This window comes from Limanda limanda, chromosome 2 (assembly GCF_963576545.1).
Source record: "Limanda limanda chromosome 2, fLimLim1.1, whole genome shotgun sequence".
Lineage (NCBI taxonomy): Eukaryota > Metazoa > Chordata > Actinopteri > Pleuronectiformes > Pleuronectidae > Limanda > Limanda limanda.
This window is the reverse complement of record NC_083637.1, coordinates 11,704,885-11,724,546: the sequence shown is the minus strand read 5'-3', so window position 1 is coordinate 11,724,546 and position 19,662 is coordinate 11,704,885. Positions and strand designations below refer to the sequence as shown.

At 43.6% G+C, this 19,662-nt stretch overlaps 1 protein-coding gene across 1 annotated transcript in view; it reads left to right on the top strand.

Annotated features, from left to right (window-relative positions):
- cntln (centlein, centrosomal protein) overlaps window positions 1-19,662 on the top strand; it is an 81,351-nt gene that overhangs the window by 25,642 nt on the left and 36,047 nt on the right. The window contains exons 10-14 of the mRNA XM_061094327.1: window positions 2,122-2,241; window positions 5,385-5,506; window positions 9,346-9,462; window positions 16,796-16,896; window positions 19,558-19,655. Of these exons, the coding sequence (XP_060950310.1) occupies window positions 2,122-2,241; window positions 5,385-5,506; window positions 9,346-9,462; window positions 16,796-16,896; window positions 19,558-19,655 (558 nt within the window). The remainder of the gene's footprint in view (window positions 1-2,121; window positions 2,242-5,384; window positions 5,507-9,345; window positions 9,463-16,795; window positions 16,897-19,557; window positions 19,656-19,662) is intronic.

The following is a 19,662-nucleotide window of genomic DNA, read 5'->3' as shown; positions in this document are numbered from 1 at the left end:
GCCTCTCCCGCCACTGCCCTCTGCTCCTCCATCTGCATTGCACTGTCATGTTTACAGAGTCATTACTGGGTGTGATGTGCAGGTCAGGTCATGGCCGCCGACCAGCTGCCGAGCTGAGGTAGACAGCGGGCGCATCTTTCTTTGCCTTTTTGTTCTCTGCTTTTTATCTTTCGGGCCTGTCTGGTGGAACATTACCAGCAATGTCACAACATAGAGCTTCCCACACAAACAGACGGCACTCATGTGTTTTCTGGACTGCAGACTGCCGTGCAACTGGACCAGAGATAACATCTACAGCAAATCTTTCATCATTTGTCAGTGTAGCCATGTCATCTTCCCCTGTACCCCTTCAGAAAAACACTCACAGTTTCTCTGCTCTGGTTCTCACCTAGAGAGGAGGCGTGATTTAATAATATTCAGTTCATTATTGAGTAATAATAATCTCCACTAAATGTATTTCTACCTGGAAAACCTATTTAGAACTTCTTCAATAAGTCATACTTCATAGTTGGTCATCTTTACTTTAATTCCTGGACGTTGATCTGCTTTGGATTCCCTTTTTGGCCCCTGTGCTTCCCCCATGTACACACAAGCTAAGCCAGTTGGCCTTACACTCTTCAGGAATATGCAGATCAATCTGCTAATTAGTTACATAGAGTCATTAAGGCTGAGCTAGAACACATGGTTGGCACACACGCAGCAAGAAAGCAGAACTGGGCACATCAGGTCACTGGAGTCAACTGTAGCCCCGGGGCACATTCCCAAACACAGGAACATGTCAGTTTATGTACAAATGATTTTTACAAATATGCAGGTTGTAGTGATAAAACTAGACTGTTGTCAATAATGTTATAAATATGTTCTGGGTGTTGTAATATTTTTGGAATGTAAAAATGTTCTGCCTTTGCTATTAAAGGTACAGTATTTTCATTGTTACTGTTTTGCTCTGCAGGATTGAGCAATTACCTGTATGCGTTTCACGTCACCATTTTACAACCATACTTGATCGTGAGTTCAGTTTTATTGTGTTAGAATTAAATTGTACGCTTGTACGTCGACCGTAGGCCCTTCAGATATGATTTCTGCCACCATTGTCAGATACATGGAGCACTGGGACCTGTATTATTAAAATACACTTGCCATTACCTCCAGCAACCACAAATCAAGCAGTGTGGAAGTGTGTAGTTTTATAACTTTAATAGACAACAAATATTGCAATAGCCACCAGAACACACTTTTACAGGGAGGGGCTAGTATTGATCAAACATCCTATCTTAAACTTTTTCCCTACACCTCCTCCTGGACTCCTCTTTCGCTCCTGCCCAAGGACTGCTGTGTATTTAGTCGTATTGCATATTTTAGCCTGCCATCTGGTCAGCCCTGCCTGGCACCACAGGGGGCCTCCCATCCTCTCATATTCATATTCCACTAGCATATTGTTCCCACTGCTTTTCTACAGCGTGGTCCCAGCCCTTCTCGACTTCTTTCCAGCGAAGAGGCTGGCTAGCAAACTGCACTCCCCCCTCCTAATCGGCACCTCTTCCAGTTGTCCTATCAAGTGTAACCTGGAGGCCCCTAGTAGAGCAATTAGAGCGGCCTCCCTGCCCACCTCTTGTAATGAAGCCCAGCACATTCTGGAATCTATAGCCCCTTTAGTCTCCCCTAATGGGACATCATTATTGTCAAAGAAACAATGTAAATGGAAATGAACATACTCATTAGCCAGTCGCAGGGAGAAACCTTTGCAGCTCTCAGCTTGCAACTCCCGCTCCCAAGCGCGCACGCACACACACACACAGACACACACACACACACACACACACACACACACACACACACACACACACACACACACACACACACACACACACACAAAGTTAGCCTCCCACTTTCAGCTTCGGCAGACTGCTGCTCCAGCTTGCTTTATTCATCTGGTAGCATGTTGGTTTGAATGTGCATACGTGTGTACTGAAGAAGACGATGTGCATGTTTTCCTCAAGGTGAGGGGGAAATGGAATGAACTGGTGATTCCATTATTGGCATCCACACAGTGCTTCTACAGATGTTAATTGTTGTGTGCACAAGTTCTCACCCCAGTGCTCCTTTGCTCACCTGTCCCAGAGTGCACCTGTGCAGCGGTCCAGGTCCCTGTCCCCAGCCAGCAGTGCTGACTTGGAGAGTGGGAGGAGAGGAAGAGCAGAACACAGGGTTCAAGACCTAGAGGAGCTGCTGCAGCTGAAGGTAACTAGTTGCTAAAATAGATGAATTCCTCTCCTTTTCTTTTGTCTACACTAATCTGTTTATCCCTCACTCTTCTTTGAGGTTAATGTCTGTAATTTCATTCAGCCCATATCAGCTTCTTTGCCTTTTTCTGTCTCGATCTTCTCTCTCAGTTTTCCACACATGCCAGCGGCTGGTGGCTGCCATTGAATTTGAAATACTCAAAGATATATTTTACTGAATGGCACAGCAGTGTCCAGCATATGGGTCTAATGGAGCCGCTTATTCCTGTGGCCACTATCTCACATATGATTGCTGCTATCAACGGCTGGGTTGTTCTCAGTCTGCAGCACTTCAACAGTCGTGGTCTCCAAAGGGTTCAATTCCTCTACTGCTGTCACTGCCTCCTCCATGACCTTCCTTTACAGTGTCTTATACCCACAAACACACACACAAGTCTTTCTGTAGTTATGAGGAGACTCCTTGACAGTGTATTCGCAAGCCCCTTACCTTAACCACTACACCTATATGCTTAACCCTGATCTTTATTCAATTCTAACCATAACCTTAAAACCAGGTTCAAACCCTTAAACAGTATTTGTGAGGATACACTTAAATGTCAAAATGTCTTGACAACGGCTTCAACCCTAAATTTGTCCACACAACCATAGCAGACATGTTTGCACAGTTATAACTGTTGGGACATTGACCTCTGTTCAAGGTTGCCATCCTAAAACAAACCCTACCCCATAACCAATTTATATGTAACCCTAACCTTCACCTTACCTCTATTCACACCTTACCTCTAACCCGAACTCACCAGGACCAGTCTTTGGTCCTAATGAGTTGTCGTTGGTTCCAACAAGGTTAACAAAAAGATTCATACACACACACACACAGACACACAAACCGAGTGCGTAGGCAGTGAAGCAGCAGGAGACGAGCTACTCTGGTGAAAATGGATGCAGCAGGTCGTCTTTTTTTTTATACCTTAAACAAATTATCTTTATTAGCCTTTTAACCTTCACATGCTCTATGACGTCTGTCCATAGGTTTTTTTTCTTCTCTTTCACAAGAAAAAGACACCAATTTGTCCTTTCTCCTCCAATGTTTCTATTAAGGTCTCAAATTGTGACCTTCGCTCTCTAATTTTATGTCTTTAGATTATGTTTTTCACGGCCATTGTCTTGTTTTGTTCTGTCTTCACCCTAAAGCGTGTTGCCGGTCTTTATCCTTTCCATTTTTAGACTGACCACTGAGGGAGTGATTATGCAGAGGTCACCATCCTTTGAACATAGTCCCAGGAACACATTAGGCATAATTTTCTTGTCAGATCTGAAGTGTGTGAATTACATCACCGGCAGACGCCTAGTCAGATGGTAATGCTCAATAGACTCAGATGACACGCTTGACTGTCTTAGTTAATGGTGCCATTTAGGTGTCTGCCAGTTGAGGGGCATTTAGTAAAGGTATGCACAGGAGAAATCCTGATTGCCAACTCACATCTTTGACCACATTAACGAGGGCATTAGTTCAGAGTATTATTTGGGGGTTATGCCTTTTGCTTGGATCTGGCATTGAGCAACATGCCCTCCACCAGCTGCAGTTAAGACCTCACCTCCAGCCACTTGCAGTACAGTATTTCCCTCTGTCCAGTCCATTGTTCTTCACTTGATCCAATCCAATTCTTTCCAATAGAATGCCTTTCAAATTGGGTACACCAACCATTGACACGTTGACCTCAGCAGCAAGCAGCAGCAGACAAACAAACAATTCTTCTAATAATGGCCTCCTCCCCCCCCTTCCGCACACTTTCAAGTAAACAGTAGCTGTTGCTGTGTAATTATTTTTCAGCTTGAGAACGTCCACAGATGTGTATGCCGGCTGAGTAGGGGGTGTGTATCGATCTGTGGGCAAGGGTCTGTGGCCTGATGACCAGAGCTGAGCTGCCCAGGGGAAGATCTATAAGGGGCCTGGGAAGCCATGATGTGGCTAATGCCCTGCCACTTGCTCCATCCGGCCCCTCCATCAGTCAGCCCGAACTCTTCCTTGTCCTCCCCCAGCTCCTAGCACCACCAGTTAACACTGCCCCGGACTGGCCCCTTTCATTAGAGCCTTCTTCTTGAGAGGTCGGGGGCTGCTTGGAGGGGCCGAGGATGTCTTGCAGATGTCCTCTGTGAATAATCTGCACTAGGGAAAATCCATACTTGTCACATTGGCAGTGTGAACATGTATCAGTGTGCGCACTCCCGTTGTGGGTCCGGTGCCTGTTTGTGTGCTGTCTCTGTTCTCTTTGTCCTTGTTAATAATAACAGGGCTGAGGGCTCGCATTTCCCTCTCTGCAGGGCAGCCGTGTCATATCAGCAGTAAACAAGCTCCTTCCCTTCAGAAAGCACTCGACAACTCTCCCCAGCCCTGGCCACTCAAGCAGAAACCTGTCCTGCGCTCTTCCTTTCACTTTCCATTTTGCTGCGCTTTTTCACTTTCTTCTCTTTATAATTTCACTGTTCTCTCTCTTTTTTCCCTCCTATATTTCCTTTAGCTGCCTCGCTCTCTTGCCTTGCTCTCCTTCCACCTCTGTTTGTCCTGCCTGTTGAAAGTGTTTTCTCCATCGCCCTCGCTGTTAAGGTCAGTGTGATGGGGAGGAGGGGTGCCCCTGACAAGAAAAATCTATATGTTGTCTTCTCTTACTCCTTCTTTAAAGCAGGAGCCCAATCTCGCTGTGTTTTAATAGCTGTCAACAACAGTGGCAGCAGCACACCCTCTGCTACAACCCTCACCAACACAACAAATGCCGGTCATCAGTTGGTTACTCCAGTGAGCGAGTTTCTCTGCTGGCTCAAGTGTGTGTGCACGTGCATGTGTGCCTTCTTCGTGTTCTGTGACTCGTCATTTTAATGTCATCCTTTAATGATGTCTCAGTTGCCCAGTGAGAGTAGAAGCACTTGTCAAGGAGCGAGGAGAGAATGATCTGAACCTGCTGGTTTCTGTCAGGCAGAGGTGTAGACCAGTTTAAATATGTAGGTACATTGAGGGGCTTTCCCTACTCACTGCCACACTGCTGTGCCAGCATGAAGCTAACTCTCTTCTTCATTTAACTTATCTGTCATTCGATGTGTACGACTTTTGAAAAACAAAACAAATCTTGTACCTGTGCCTTACAGATGGAGGAGAATGAAGAGCTGAGGAGGGCTCACAATAAGCGACGAGAACGTCTGTGTCTGATTCAAGCCAACTACAAGAGCATCAGAGACCAGCTGAAAGAGATGGAGAAATCCCACGGCTTGTGAGTGCACTGTTTAATTTCTGGCAACAAAGTCCCATCACACTACACATACGACACAAAATACATCTCAATGGACTTGTTGGTGAACCCACCGAAGAGTCTGAAAATGTGACCTGCGTACATAAAGTTTCTTCAGCAGCAATGTGCAACAGACATTTTAAAGCACATAACTCACCTTGCCTTATATTAGAAGCCCTTGTGAAATAATACAACCCCGAAACCTCTCACAAATAGTCACAGAATGGTCTTAGGGCCTCATTGCTCCCCACATGTTGTCTGACAAGACCTAAGTGCTGGATTTGGAGAAAATAGGCGGAATTCCGCTCTTTGCCTTTGAAAAGCTCAGAGGTTTTTAAGCCTGGTCAACTTGGGCTGTTTTGTGCCAAGTGAGTGTGTGTTCTTCTGCGTCTCTTCTCCCTTAGTGTTCATTAGGACGGGAGAACCAGTGGCTGGAGGTGTCTGGTCCTGCGGTGCAAGGTGTTTGAGGAGGCCTGTGAAGGGAGGAGGGGGGAGGAGGAGGGAGAAGGGGGAGGAGGAGGAGGGAGGAGGAGGAGGAGGAGGGCGAGGAGGAGGAGGGCCATTTCCAGCTTCGACCTGTCATCTTCACCAGAAATCACAGGATTATACACAAACGTGCTGGAAAAAAGTCTTTAGTATGAGGACCCTTTTCTTTCTATTGTCTCCCCCAGTCTTTTCCCCACTTTTTTTCCAGTGAGTTTTATTTTCTATAACAGCATCTTTGAGGGCATTTCAAAACGTAGCTAAAGGTGCATATGTTTGGTGGCCACGCGGGAGCAAAGTGTTGACCCCGTCAGCTGTTTTCTCTCAGGGTTAATTAAAGAAAACAGCAGTGCAATGTGAGCCCGTGTGAAAGTGGAGTGAGTGTGAGAGCGTGTTCAGCGCTGGGCTCGACTCGGCTCATGTCAGCTCAGCGCGGCTCAACAGCATGTGTCTGAGACAGTGGGAACAAAGACAGAGAGCTGTACAGAGAGCAAAATCAGGGAGTCCACCCCAGATGTGCCTCTGTTACACATTTTAACAGGTTATCAAAGAAATGTTAGTGTACTTTTGGCAAAGAAGAAAACATGCATGTGTCTGTAATAAGACAATCCGGGCTGTGGTTATGAGTCGAGCTAAGAGGACCCAGATCTACAGTGTGTTGTCTCAGTATCTGTATTTCATGACTGATTTGACATGAAATTGATGCAATAGGCAGCTCTGCCCTTTTCAGTCAAAGCCCACCATGGCACCAGCCAGTCACTCAATGTTATGATCCTGGCATTCATTTGGCATTAAGCCCCATCCTCAAATAGCTGTTAAACCCACTGGGGTAATGCCAGCCTGGATGAGAGACAATAGAAAATGACTTAAATACTCCCATTAGTGCTGGGGAATCAGGGCCCTAACAAGTCAGTGGGGATAGGCGTTGAGTCTCATTGCATTTTGAGCTTGTTAGGGATTTCCCTGTAGCTTCCATGCTGTGTTGTTGCCTTTTTGGAAAGATGCGGGGGGTCGTTTTTTGTTCCCCCTTTGTGTGCCGGATAAAATGATAAAAAAAAGTCTGCGTCTTCCTCCTTACCTGACATAGGTCTGTAATATATATATATATACATGTATTTATATGACTGCATGTATACATGAATATGTATATATAATACAGTAAATAATTGTAATTATTGTTAGACCCTAACATCGTTCTTAGGTACGATTTAGATTTTAGTTTTCCTTCATATAAATCCTCATCAGCAGAGTAAGGTATTGAACAATGTTGCTGTATGTGATGGCCAGCTGTTGAGTGACGTCACCCGTGTTCGTGATAATGAGTTCCGCCCAGGATAGAACTACCAGCCAATCACAAACCACGCACAGCTTCTTTTGGCTCATCAGCATGCAGGTGGTGCGCAGTTGGCCAGTCCCAGTGAAACTACCCTGCCATTCACCATTACCACCATATTTTCCCAAAATGGCATGAAGGAGAGGGGGGAAATCGCCAACTTCTTGTTTATATTAGAGAAGGGAAAAAGTTTTTTAATCAGACTGGGGATGATGGGGGTGAGCAAATAAAATTAAAGGTTATTAAAGCATCCGTACTCTGATCAAAGTTGCGCCCATAAACAGATTCCCCCTGAATCAGAGCAATTAGCCGTAGCGGCGTGGAAAAGTTCTTTCTATTTCCTCCCGCTTAATAATGGAAACTCGGAGACCGCAGGGAAGGAAGCACTGAGGCCTACAGTAGATAGCTCTCTCATGGCTCCGTGTTCAACGGCTTTTAGACCCACCGTAAACAAATTAAAACGTATAAAGCTTTACCGTGACTTAATAAAGCTTTATACACCTTTCATAAGACATGCAGTTGATACACTACACAACTTAAAATCACACAGAGAGAATTCAAACGGAGCCGTGGGTAAATTATCGCGTCCGATTACAGCTCCAGGCAGTATTAAGGTTATTCAGACCGAAGTCACTGTGCTTGCAGGAGAATAAGTAAAAGTATCAATCTCTGTGACTGTACAGTGAGATTATCCGTTAAGTAGCTTGGCACTCTGGGAAACGAACCCAAACTCACAGATTGCACACACACACACACACACACACATATATATACTCCCACATACATACAATACGAATAAGTTCAAGGGCTCCAAATTGCTCACAGGGGCATTAGCAGTATTAAATGAAAACATTTGCCGTTCCTCAGTAGCCTCCAAATCCCAGGCACTAGGGTTTAACTAGTATTAGCGTAGCATGGCGGCGTCTACGTAGCCAATAATGACCACAGGAAAAGGAGCGCTTCGCCACAGCAGTGACCCTCACAATCCATTTCCACACCTCTACCTCATTGATTGAGTGAAAATGAGAAACTATTGTGTGTGTGTGTGTGTGTGTGTGTGTGTGTGTGTGTGTGTGTGTGTGTGTGTGTGTGTGTGTGTGTGTGTGTGTGTGTGTGTGTGTGTGTGTGTGTGTGTGTGTGTGTGTGTGTGTGTGTGTGAGAGAGATAGAGAGACAAAAATGGTACTTGCTCCTCATCTGCTAGTTTTGCAATCTGTGGATTTCTCACTAAAAGCTGTTTTAGTTTGCAAATGAAAGGCTAATTGGAATTGAATGTGTTGGGCAAAGACTGATTGATGAGTCGGGTAGTGTGCAGGGATGCAGTTTCGGGCTGTAGGGATGTTCTGTGTGTTTGTGTGTGTGTGTGTGTGTGTTGAAGGGGAAGTCCAGTGGAGGGGGCCGCTACTGAGCACAAAATGTCATTAAGTATTCATAAGTGAGGTGTAGACATTTGAATGACCTCGTTTGTGAGTGTGTTTTTGCCATTATTTACATTTGCATGGCACACAGGGAATGGTCCCCTGCCCTGCCACACAGGCAGTGCCCTGGGCTTTAACAAACATGCATACGTGTGTACATGATTTGCCACTGAAATGTCAAAGTCAAGGCTGTTCATTTGAATACTGCTAAAGATGGCTGAATAACAAAACGAGAGTGAGACTAAGGGGTCTTGTTACCCCAAGTGAACTGACCAGAGGGAGCAAGGTAATGTACAGTACCAGCCACTTTCCCCTTGTTAGTATGTTTGCTTCTCATGCATGCATGCATGTGTGCGTGGCTATCTGTTCAATATGTGGGACTTGCTTGCCTCTACATTTTGCATTTTGCTCCGAGCATAAACACTGATCTTGTTAGGACCAGTAAACCTCATGGGAACCACAGCCCGGTCATAAAAACCTTAATTACTTAGGTCCTGGTTAAGGTTGGAGATACGGTTTTGGTGAGACTGTGATTGGAAGTCAATGCAAAGGCCTTATATTGATAGCTACACAAACCTGTGTGTCCAGGCCCGGTGGAAGGATGCAGCGTGCCGAGCCGTGGCAGCTCAGACAAGAGAACAGTGATGCAGTGTGGAATGAACTGACCTACCTGAAAAACCTCACCAGGAAACTCTCCACTGAAAAGTAAGTCACGTGACACCCAAGTCCAACACAGATTTGACCTGCATTGGAAATTTGAGTATAAACACACACGCACACAATGCTGACAAGAAGGCAAGACAAATCACAACACCATATGACTAATAGATTCACTATATTGTTGGGAAGAGGGGTAGGGGTCTTCCAGCCAGGAAGAGATAGGAAGGCAAAAGCCCACATAGGTCTGGCCATTCCATGTGTTCAAAACTTTCTCTTACATATACACACAAATACTCACACACTCCCAGTGTCCCTTCTTGTTTGTTGGTGTTGGAATTTTGAGTGCGCCCTTCGCAGCCTCACAGCATGCACCTGGCCCTCCACATCATTACCAGCCAGCGGGGGCCAAAGCAAGATCGTTACACTGTGTTCTCATTTGTAAAATTGGCTGCCCAAAAAATTCACACATAAAAGTGGAGGAAGTAAAATCACATTAACAGAATCCCTGGCTGTGTCTTTTTGAAATAATTGTATTTTTAATGGAACATTTAGGGCCAAACTGTAATCTTGTTGCTGATGTTATTAAGCGAGTGTCAATAAGATACTTTGCATACTCGGTCTGTAAACTGTGACCCGAGTGACTGTTTTAATCACAGTCAGACTTTTAAGCAAGAGGTGCCGTATTTCTTTCTTTGTTGCTTAGTTTTCCCACTCTTTCCGTCTCTCTCTGTCCTCCTGTCTGCATCTTTTCCTCTGTCTCTGGGTGTAGTGTAGCCATTGTCTTGTTTGATCTAAAGAAGCCCCCTTTTACAGTACCAGTAACACTGACCTGGTATGATGCTACACAAAGCTTGGCCTAAAGCCACAGTCTTCCTCTCCCCTGTCTCCCCTAGCCTTCACCTCTCCTCACCTCTTCCCTCCTCTCTCCAATGCCTCGGTGCCGTCCTCTTCTCCTCTTACTTGCCTTCCCAGTTGCCTCCCTCCGGCCCTCCGTGATGCTGCAGTAGGCTGAGGCCAGAATTCTGGAACTTGCCCAGCCCCCCCTCCACTGCTTTCCCCTCTGCTCACCCCCCTGCCCTGTCCTCCTAATCCCAGCTGAGCTCATTATGATATAGCCCGGCTGCCTCTCTCCAAGCCTGAGCTGTCCGAGCTAATTACAGGCTAGCAGCCCCAGTGCCGCCGATGCTGCCTGTTAAGGGATGTCCATCCACCTGCCTGCCCGCCTGCCCGGCCACAACTTGAGCTGAGCAGAGCGGAGCGCTGGCTGGTCTAGGGCTGGGGCCTGAGGGGGCGGGGGGGGTTACACCACAGTGAGCATGCAGGGTCCTTGGAACTGACCTGCGAGGGAAACCACGAGGGATGGTAAGCGCCTGGCGTCTCTTCTAACTGTGTAACCGGCCTGTCCTCCGGGGTTAGTGTTGATCCCCTTCATGTGCCCCTGACCAGCTTCACCTCATCTCCTCCACTCGCGCCCCCAGGACTCCTCCTTACTCGGGTGGCTGGTGCAAAGTAAACTTGGATAGGATCTCTACACTTGGGCTGTTAAAAATCTCTCGGTTCCAGGGCACACATCTGTACAAATGCACAGCTCAGTGTGTTAAACTAAACAAAAGCATATTGCCCGTCTCTTTTTCAAAGGAACAGAGAACAACAAGGGTTCTGGTTGCAAAATTCTGATCAGAGGCAATAGAGAGGGCAAAAGTTGGTATATGACAGTAACATAACAACAACAGCTTCTGCAAGCAAAACTGCAAGGGAACTCATGGGGCAAGCAGTTATAGCTTGTTGTTCCGTTGACCGTATTGTAATGATTGTGCTTGTGAAGGTTATGCTAGATAAGTGCTAGCAATGATCCACTAATGGATAATTAACTCCTGGCAGCGGAAGAATTTAGGGCCAAATAAAGACCCCTTATAAAGCTGTAAATGCCTAGTGGCAGGCTTCAGAGGAGAGATTCTGTTTAAACTCCATTTGTCTCTCATTTCTCCTCCTCATTGTCATGAGATTGCGCACAGATGCTCCCTATCACCTCTTCCGACAGCAGCACTTGTAAAACAGTGTCTTGAGGCCCAAATGACCATTTCCCAGAATTAATATTGCTGGGATAACTCCTGCTCAGTGGGTCCCAACAGTGTTAAGAGAAGGTTATAAGGCCCAGGCACCCCCTGTAATCTCTGCTCTTGAATGAGATGTTAAGGAAGAAGGTGAAACAGGTTTGTTTCGCTGCTCTTTTAGCTGATTTACTGGCTCCCTGTGGCTCAATTTCATGACTTAAGGATGCAATAAGCAACAAATTGTTTATTCTTCAATAACTCAAACTTAAAAATGAGAGCATGCACCTGCAGCATGAACTACTTGTCGGGAGGACGAACAATTTCCAAGCATGTCAGTGAGCTTGTGTTAGCTGCCACTTCACATCTGAGCTGAGATCTCTACATCAGACAAACAGCACAGTTGACCTGGTCGGATTTAGCATGGCTGAAATATCTCATACGAATTTAATAGAAGGATGACATCATGTGACTTTTTCACATGCTGGAAGATGACGTACATTAGACACAGTGGTCAGTTCTAAACAATCAGGTTAATCCCTTGTCAGATTATTATTAAATATAGTTTAGGTTTTGTTTGAAAAAAATAAATAATAATAATTATAAAGAGGTTAATTACCTCAACCAAGCAGGTTATTTTTTCCCCTATCCTTTTATATGTTGGTTTGTTTGTATGTGTTGTAAAAGCAAGATTACACAAACTGAAAAGATTTCCTTGATATACAACATTTAGGGAACTATGAATTTATTCATGACAAACTCAGACAGTCTTCTGGATTAAAAATGAAGTAACCACTTGAAATCAGTTTTCATGTACTGATACCAAACAATCCATTATATCAACTTTTAACAATAATGCTATATTTCTACTTTCATGGTTCATTCACCAAACATTTAAATTGCAGAAAAAACGTCATCAAATAATGCACTGATCGTGTTCCACACAAAAGCATCCAAGCTCTCAACCTTTCACCGTTTTTTAAAGGCAAAAGGGACAAAATATATTTGGGACACCAAGACTGATTTTGATTGAAATTTCTTGCCAAGTAACAATGTGCAGGATGGGCTAGAAATGTTGCCTTGGGGTCGTTTTATCTGCCTCATTACGCATCGGTCTGCAGCACTCCATGTCCATGCTTGTTAATTGTTGTTAAAGGTCTGTTGGCAAAAAGAGGCAGGGATTATTTAGGCCTCATAAACAGAATAAACACATGCAGCGCATCCTCAGATTTAAGATGCTATGCTCAGACAACATCAAAGCATAAATTAGCCAGCGATTACTGGGGGAAAAAGCCTTTGAGATCATTTGCTCTGCAGCAGCAGTGAAACCTCCTCTGCAGAGAGTGACCATTATGGATGTGAACCTCCCCAGTAAGCGACGTTGACACTAATTAAGTTTAATAAAGTTTACCCTGATGCGTCTCATATTTTTTTAGTTTCATCTTGATTTGCTAAAAGGTATTAGAAGTAATGAGTCTTTTGCCCCCCCTGGACCAGGGCTTAGTTGGAGGAGGGACACATTTGCTCAAACACACACACAAACAGAATGTTTTATTCATGATTTAAATTCAGACAAGTAAGGTTTTTCCTTCATTAATTATTTGATAAATTAATTATTGCGTTCAAAAAAATTGCTTAACACTTACTAATTTTGATGCAAGCTTCAGTGCGCCTTCCAGTCGGGGTTTGTTCGAATAAAAAGAGCAAATGGAATTAGAACAAAGGATTATTTTTTCAAAGAACCAAATCTCACGAATAAACTTCCTACCTTCAGAAGGGAATGTGCTAATATATAAATCATCCATCCATCCCTTCATTCATTCACTCATTCATCAGCTGTACGGTTTGAGGGTGGTGGTGTGCATGGAGCCAATCCCAGCTGAAAACAGGCAAACGAAAGGGGACAGGTTGCAGGTATGACACAGGGCCAACCTAATAAATACTATAATATTATAAATATATGATGTTTTTATTTTTACAAGGACATGTTTTATTTTAAACTAGGATACCTAGTGACACCCATCCCTCTTAAACAGGGAAATGTGTGCACGTCCTAGGTTGATCCCACCAGCGGTTTTATTACATGAATGCCCATTTACCGTTTGCATCAATGGCTTGTGAACCTTCCTCTTAAAGACTCACTGTTGCTGTTGCCGCTACATTGCCCAAAGCTAAAACACACCACCGAGCCATGTAAACTCCACCAGTCACCATTTCTGCTGACAGCAGTGGCTTATCCACCCAAACTCCCTCTATGAATGAACAGCCCTCTAGCTTGACTTTAACCATGAGGGAATACTACACACTACACACACACACACACAAACAAGAATCTCTCCCCTGTGATAAAAATGCCAGAGGTGTTTTCGCTTTCTCACCCTATTCCCTGCTCTACCCGTGTATTTTTATGCGCCGAGCAAGAAACCAAAAGGAGGGCTGGCGTGTGAAAGCACAATGGCTGCAGATGATGTTGTGTTGTACACCCTTGTGGATGGAGGCTGGCAGTTGGCGCTCTAAGCTGTGTTTGGCGCAGCCCAGGTAGGGATGAGATCAAATGACATGGAGTGGATAACTCAGGGCGGAAGTTCAAATGTGCAAATGTTTTTTAAAACAGGGCCAGAAATGCGGAGTGAGCCACGGAGTTCTATTGCAGACCACATCATTACCAAACAAAACACCCGTTTGTTGATTTTACTTTGGTTTCTGCCAAGAATCTTCTTTTGCTTTTATACTCGCTGACTATTCTGCCTTAGGTGACGTGGCAAGTTGAGAGGGAGTAGAACACTGTGGCTAGCTTCATTTGATTTGTCATCCAGATTTAAATAAAATACTTTGTGTATCCTATAGGAGGTGAATCTGTAGAGAACCCCCTTTCCAGAGTGATAGCTCGACTATGACTGGAAAACATAGTTCAAGTTCACATAACTACAGGTTACTGGAGGTATAGTTTGACGCAGGGTTAACCTCTGGAGTTTGTTTCACTCTGAGGCAGTTATAATGTGATGCAGATCTTAAAGGTAGCTCCTTCAGGTTGGGATTTATCTCAGTGCTACCACAGCCTTACAGTGTTGCCTAAACATCCTTTTGGATTCTTAAATTTGCTCTTTTCCCATCATCAGGACCCCAGTGGCGTGAAAATAGTAAGCATCTGTTTATCAAATGATGTACTCACATGAGGAAGCAATGTGCAAGGAGTGAGACTGGAAGGGAAGATATGAGCATACGCCATCCAAGAATACAGTTTTGTGCAGTGAAGAATGAAATAGATTCGAAATGTGTTGTGTCACCTATGGAAACAAGAAAAGGCAGTACATACTGTGGAAATGTGTATTCGTATTAACGGTTAATTTAAATGAGAATTTTAACATGTTGACCAAGTTGTTAAACAAATGCGTTGACAGATGCCATCTGGTGTTTTGATACAAAACAAAACTCCTGGCTCTGTAACTTTGTGACTCACACAATGCAAGTTTAGAAAACTGAAGTCTAAAATATAAACATGAAACCAGATACATTTTTTAAATAAAATAATAATTTTTTGGTCTTGTTTGGTCGTCTGACTTTTCAGTTTAGTGCCCCCCAAAAAAATAACAGGAGTGAAAGGTTCCTCAGACCAGAATTCAGACCAATAAGCCAAAATGCATTCCAACCAAAGAAGGTGGTCTCGGTCCAGATCAAACTGAAAACATCATTAAACAATAGAGGAAGCAGAAGCATCTACTACCATGTACTAGATGCAGCCCATGTAAGTGATGACATCAGGAGGTCAGACAAGATTCTGCTCCATAAAATCCAATATGAAACCAAAACTAACCGGAACCAAATGTAACAGAGACATGATTTCAGACCCTGGTCCAGACTTTCAGGCTTGGAATTGCCTCGAGTACACAATGTTGTCTTTGCAAATATTGAAGCTATTACTCTCAATAATTCTTCCTGCAACACCCCCACTTGTCGATGTGTTAATTTAGTTTTTTATAGCAGATTGAAGCACAAACTGCAACAACGCGAGTGTTACTGAATAAGGATGCAATAGTCCTCCATCTCTAGAGTGTGATGTTGTGAAACTGGAAGCCCCTGGCCAATGAACTACATCTGCAATCCAATCCCTCCTTCATCCAAGAAAATATGCTTATCCTTCAACAAAATTGAATGTTTTGCATCTGAACTTTGGATTAGCGTCAATACTATCCGCATCCAAAAAGGCATAAAAGAGAAACACGAGATGGAACAGGCTCCGACCACATACTGCATATTTCAGTTTGTTTGTCCCATTAACAACCTCCACACACGAGTGCCGGTGCCTCATCGACTTGAGTTCATTTATGGAGGCAAATCCATACACGAGCGACACATATCCATCTGCTTCCTCCACCTCCCTCAGGGAGAGTCATTTGTGTACTTATTTAAGCAGCGGTCAGCCATTAGACCAGGCTCTGCTGTACTGTGTGGGCTAAAAAGCTAATCACTCCCCTTCCCTGTGCTATGGTGATAATTTTCCCAAGTCATTTTCTTGGCATATTGAAAAATCTCTCGGTTGATCTTGCAAAATAAGATTGGTTTAAAAAGTGTCTCGTTTAAGTTAATTGCCATTATCCTCATCACAATTCATAATAACCACAAATGGCTTTTTTTTTTTACATAGTTCAGAGTGTATCATGCACGATGCACTCACCACCTCCCTTAAGAAGTCGGTCAGAATAAAGACCTACTGTTGTAATGAGGTAAACTGAGGGAAGAAGGCCACTACAGCAGCAGCGGCTTGTTTCTAGTTTTTCTCTCTGACTCTGTGGCGCAGAGGGGAGGGGAATTAGGTGTGTGTTTCAGGTGTGGTTGCCTCTGTGGGCCATGTGTATCCTCAGTAGACTTCTGTTGGGGTCCTAATAATAACTTGAAAGTGCAAAGACTCGAGCATGGCTCCACGTAATTAGCCTTTAGCAGAAATCAAGCTAATTGCACAGAGGTAATTGGGCACTCTTTCCACTCTGTTTGTCTGTGATGATACACACACAGATGCACACTGTACTCTCCCACCTTGGCCTTTCATGTTGCATGTCACTTTGATTTTCAGATGAATTAAAAACCATTTTAATTACCTGATTTCTTCACCGTGTTGTCTTTACCATTGGGATAGAAGCCAGTGCACACAAATCAAAAGTGTCTCGAATAAAGGATTCCACAGAGGAATCCAGATTTTTAAAAAATATACTATTTTTACTATTCTCGTGTTGGTACTGATTTCTCATCTTTTATTGTTTTGGAATTTGTATTTGGAGAATATATTTAATTGTTATTTGAGGAAAGGTTTATAATGTGTGTGACTGCAGAGCCGGCTTGGAAGAGCAGATGGACATGTTGCGAGTCCAGGCAGCGATGGACCGGGCCACAGTGAAGGAGCTCCACCTGTGTCTTACCAGTGAACACCAAGGTGAGCCCCTTTTGCTTTGTATGACAGCTCTTTTGGAGACAAAAGAAATAACTGAATGGTGATGACTGTTTAAAGTTATTTTCCTTTGTGTTTTTTTGTAAATCTTTTGCCTAAATTGAATGTAATGTCACATGCCAATCAAAAAGTATCCGTAGCACCTTCAGGCTACCCTCACTTCCTGGCCATGTGTACCAGTGAGCGGAATTAATCAGATCCCTCCCAGTGGAATTAATAGGACAACTCAATTAAGACTTGATCAGTTCCTTGCAAATTGATTGAAAGATCAAGTAGTGTTCATCTTGTCTGAATACATCATTCCCGAAGTTAAAAAGCCTATTGGTTGTAATTGATTCCACATCCTTTTGTCAGACGCCGACCACTGCAATCGGTGGCTTTAATTTACTCGTTCAATAACAAATCTGTCCTCGATCACTTTAATTTTCTTCACAGCCAATGATGGTGTCTGTCGGAGATGCAAGCCTGTGATTTAACGGGTGGCAATAATTAAAATAGGGGATTGTCTTCCTATTGACAGTCTAGTCAGGAAAACCAGGATAAAAGGCGCCTTAGAAGGGGCACATAAGTTTTATATCTTATCAGGCAAATAGTCTCTAAATATAAATGTGATACAAGCACCTTTCTTATTCACCAAACATTTTACAGCTTCTGTCATGAATCCACTTAAGGTTAAACTGTGAAGTACTGTTTACGCCTAGATTCACAAAAATAAATGCCAATCATAACTTAAACGTGTGTTGATATTTGAAACGGTCAGTGACTTTACACAATGTTCTCCCCAGGACTGGTGTATTTTTTGTATTAATGTTAAAAATGCTCTCTGTCCCAAAACAACATAAAATATGAAGTTATGGATAACGTTTTATTTGGGATGATACTGCATATTATGTTGACATGAATGACAGCGAATTATTTTGCCACAGGATTGAAATATAATAACAAAACTTTGCAATGACCAGTCTCACAATGAATGGGAACACGTGTGCTATCTGGATTCACAGTAAAGCTTTAGATTGCCTGCCGTATTTTATATTAAAGGACACAATCTAATAAATCATTTAAAAAATGCAACAAATAAATAAATCATTGAGGATCGTGATAGAAAATGTATTGATCGCAGTTGTTAATTGTGAAAGTCAATAAGTTGCATAGCCGACTGATGACTAAGGCAAAGATGATTTCATCATTAACTTTGTGAATCAATAAATGTCGGTTGTGTCAACATGTTTGCCAACAAGAGGAACTGAGCCCCGACGTCATTTAAAATAAACGTTGCGAATGGCCACAACATTTACTCCTGAAGAACCTCTGTGACCTGATCAAAGGCATAGCGGTTTGATGGCTAACACTGGAATCACACTAACGAAAGGCAGCAGATGAAAGGAGCAGGGCCTTTGAGCTGCAGCCCATGAGGAGACGTGGGAGGGACGTTAATGTATGCCGCAGTGCCAGGACCTCCTCCAACAGTGGGTGACTAGGGAGCCACCACGTCTTCTTATCAAGGTAGTGCTGAGGTGCCAACTCCCAAGCCACCGGCCCGGGAGCTGGATAATTGTCTCCCAACCTGGTTATGTACCCAGCGAACACGGCAGCCCTCCTGTCCTATTTGGTGCTCCGTTTGATTGACTGTGACATGCTGGAAAGACAAAAGAACAGCCTAATTCAAAGTAACAAAATTCCCTGGGCAAAGTGTCAAATGTGAAGCAAAGAAGCAGCAGCCTCTCACAGCATAACCCCTCTCTCTCTTTACTCTCTCCTCCTATGGCCTCTTTTTTCCCACTCGCTCTCCAAAAGATCAACTGACCTAAAAGTCAAGGTCCTGAATATTTAATGTTTCCAGCCTCGTTGTACAAATTATTTTTGGTCGTTCTGTCATGAATGTTTAACAGGCGAGAATGAAAGGCAGAAAGTTGTGTATTATTTTGTGTTGCCCTTTGCATCTAGGTGAGCAGGAAAGATATTCCAACTTCTGCAGGTGTATCTACTGTATGTCAAACATCGGTGACACTGAGGCCTCCTGGATTGTGTATGCGCACATGAATATGTGAAAATCAAATCCCCATACACTTTGACTCCCGCATCTATTCTGTTGTTATTGTAAAGTCTAAATCATATGTTTGCCAAGGCCACATTTGAAGTTCTCAGAATATGGCAGCATGTTAGTCTGGTGAGATTAGTTGTCCACTGGGGAAACACAGTGGACTACAAAGCAGTGCAGCCTGGGGCTTGCGTCCACAAGGGATTTAAGCACTTCTCTTCGTTTGTTTAAGATCTCCAGAGAGAGGTTGCCCATTGCATGTACCAATGTGTGTGTGTGTGCTTTTCAACAGTGTTTTCCTATTTCCTTGTGGGCTACTAAATAAAACACCTTTCTGTTAATCTGGTTGAAAAGGTTATCTGATAAGATTTTAGAAACCTGAGGTAGGTTTTTAGCCGTGAGATTTCCCAGACCTTTAAGCATTAGGGATTGTGTGTTCCTTTTGATTTGATTGAAAAAAGAAGAAGAACCTGGACCTTAAGACAGAAATTACACATTAGTAATGCTAATTGATTTAATGTACCCTCTTTATTATCCTTCTATTGATTGAGCAGCCCGAGTTTGACAAATCATGTCACAATAACAAGCTTTGTTCCCTTTTGCAGAATTGCTTCACAAAGTGGTGGAGGAACGCCAGGTCAAAAGCAGCACTCCGAAAAAGCCGTCTGTTTCTGCCGAACGAGTGGAACAGTCATTTAAAAAGGTACAGC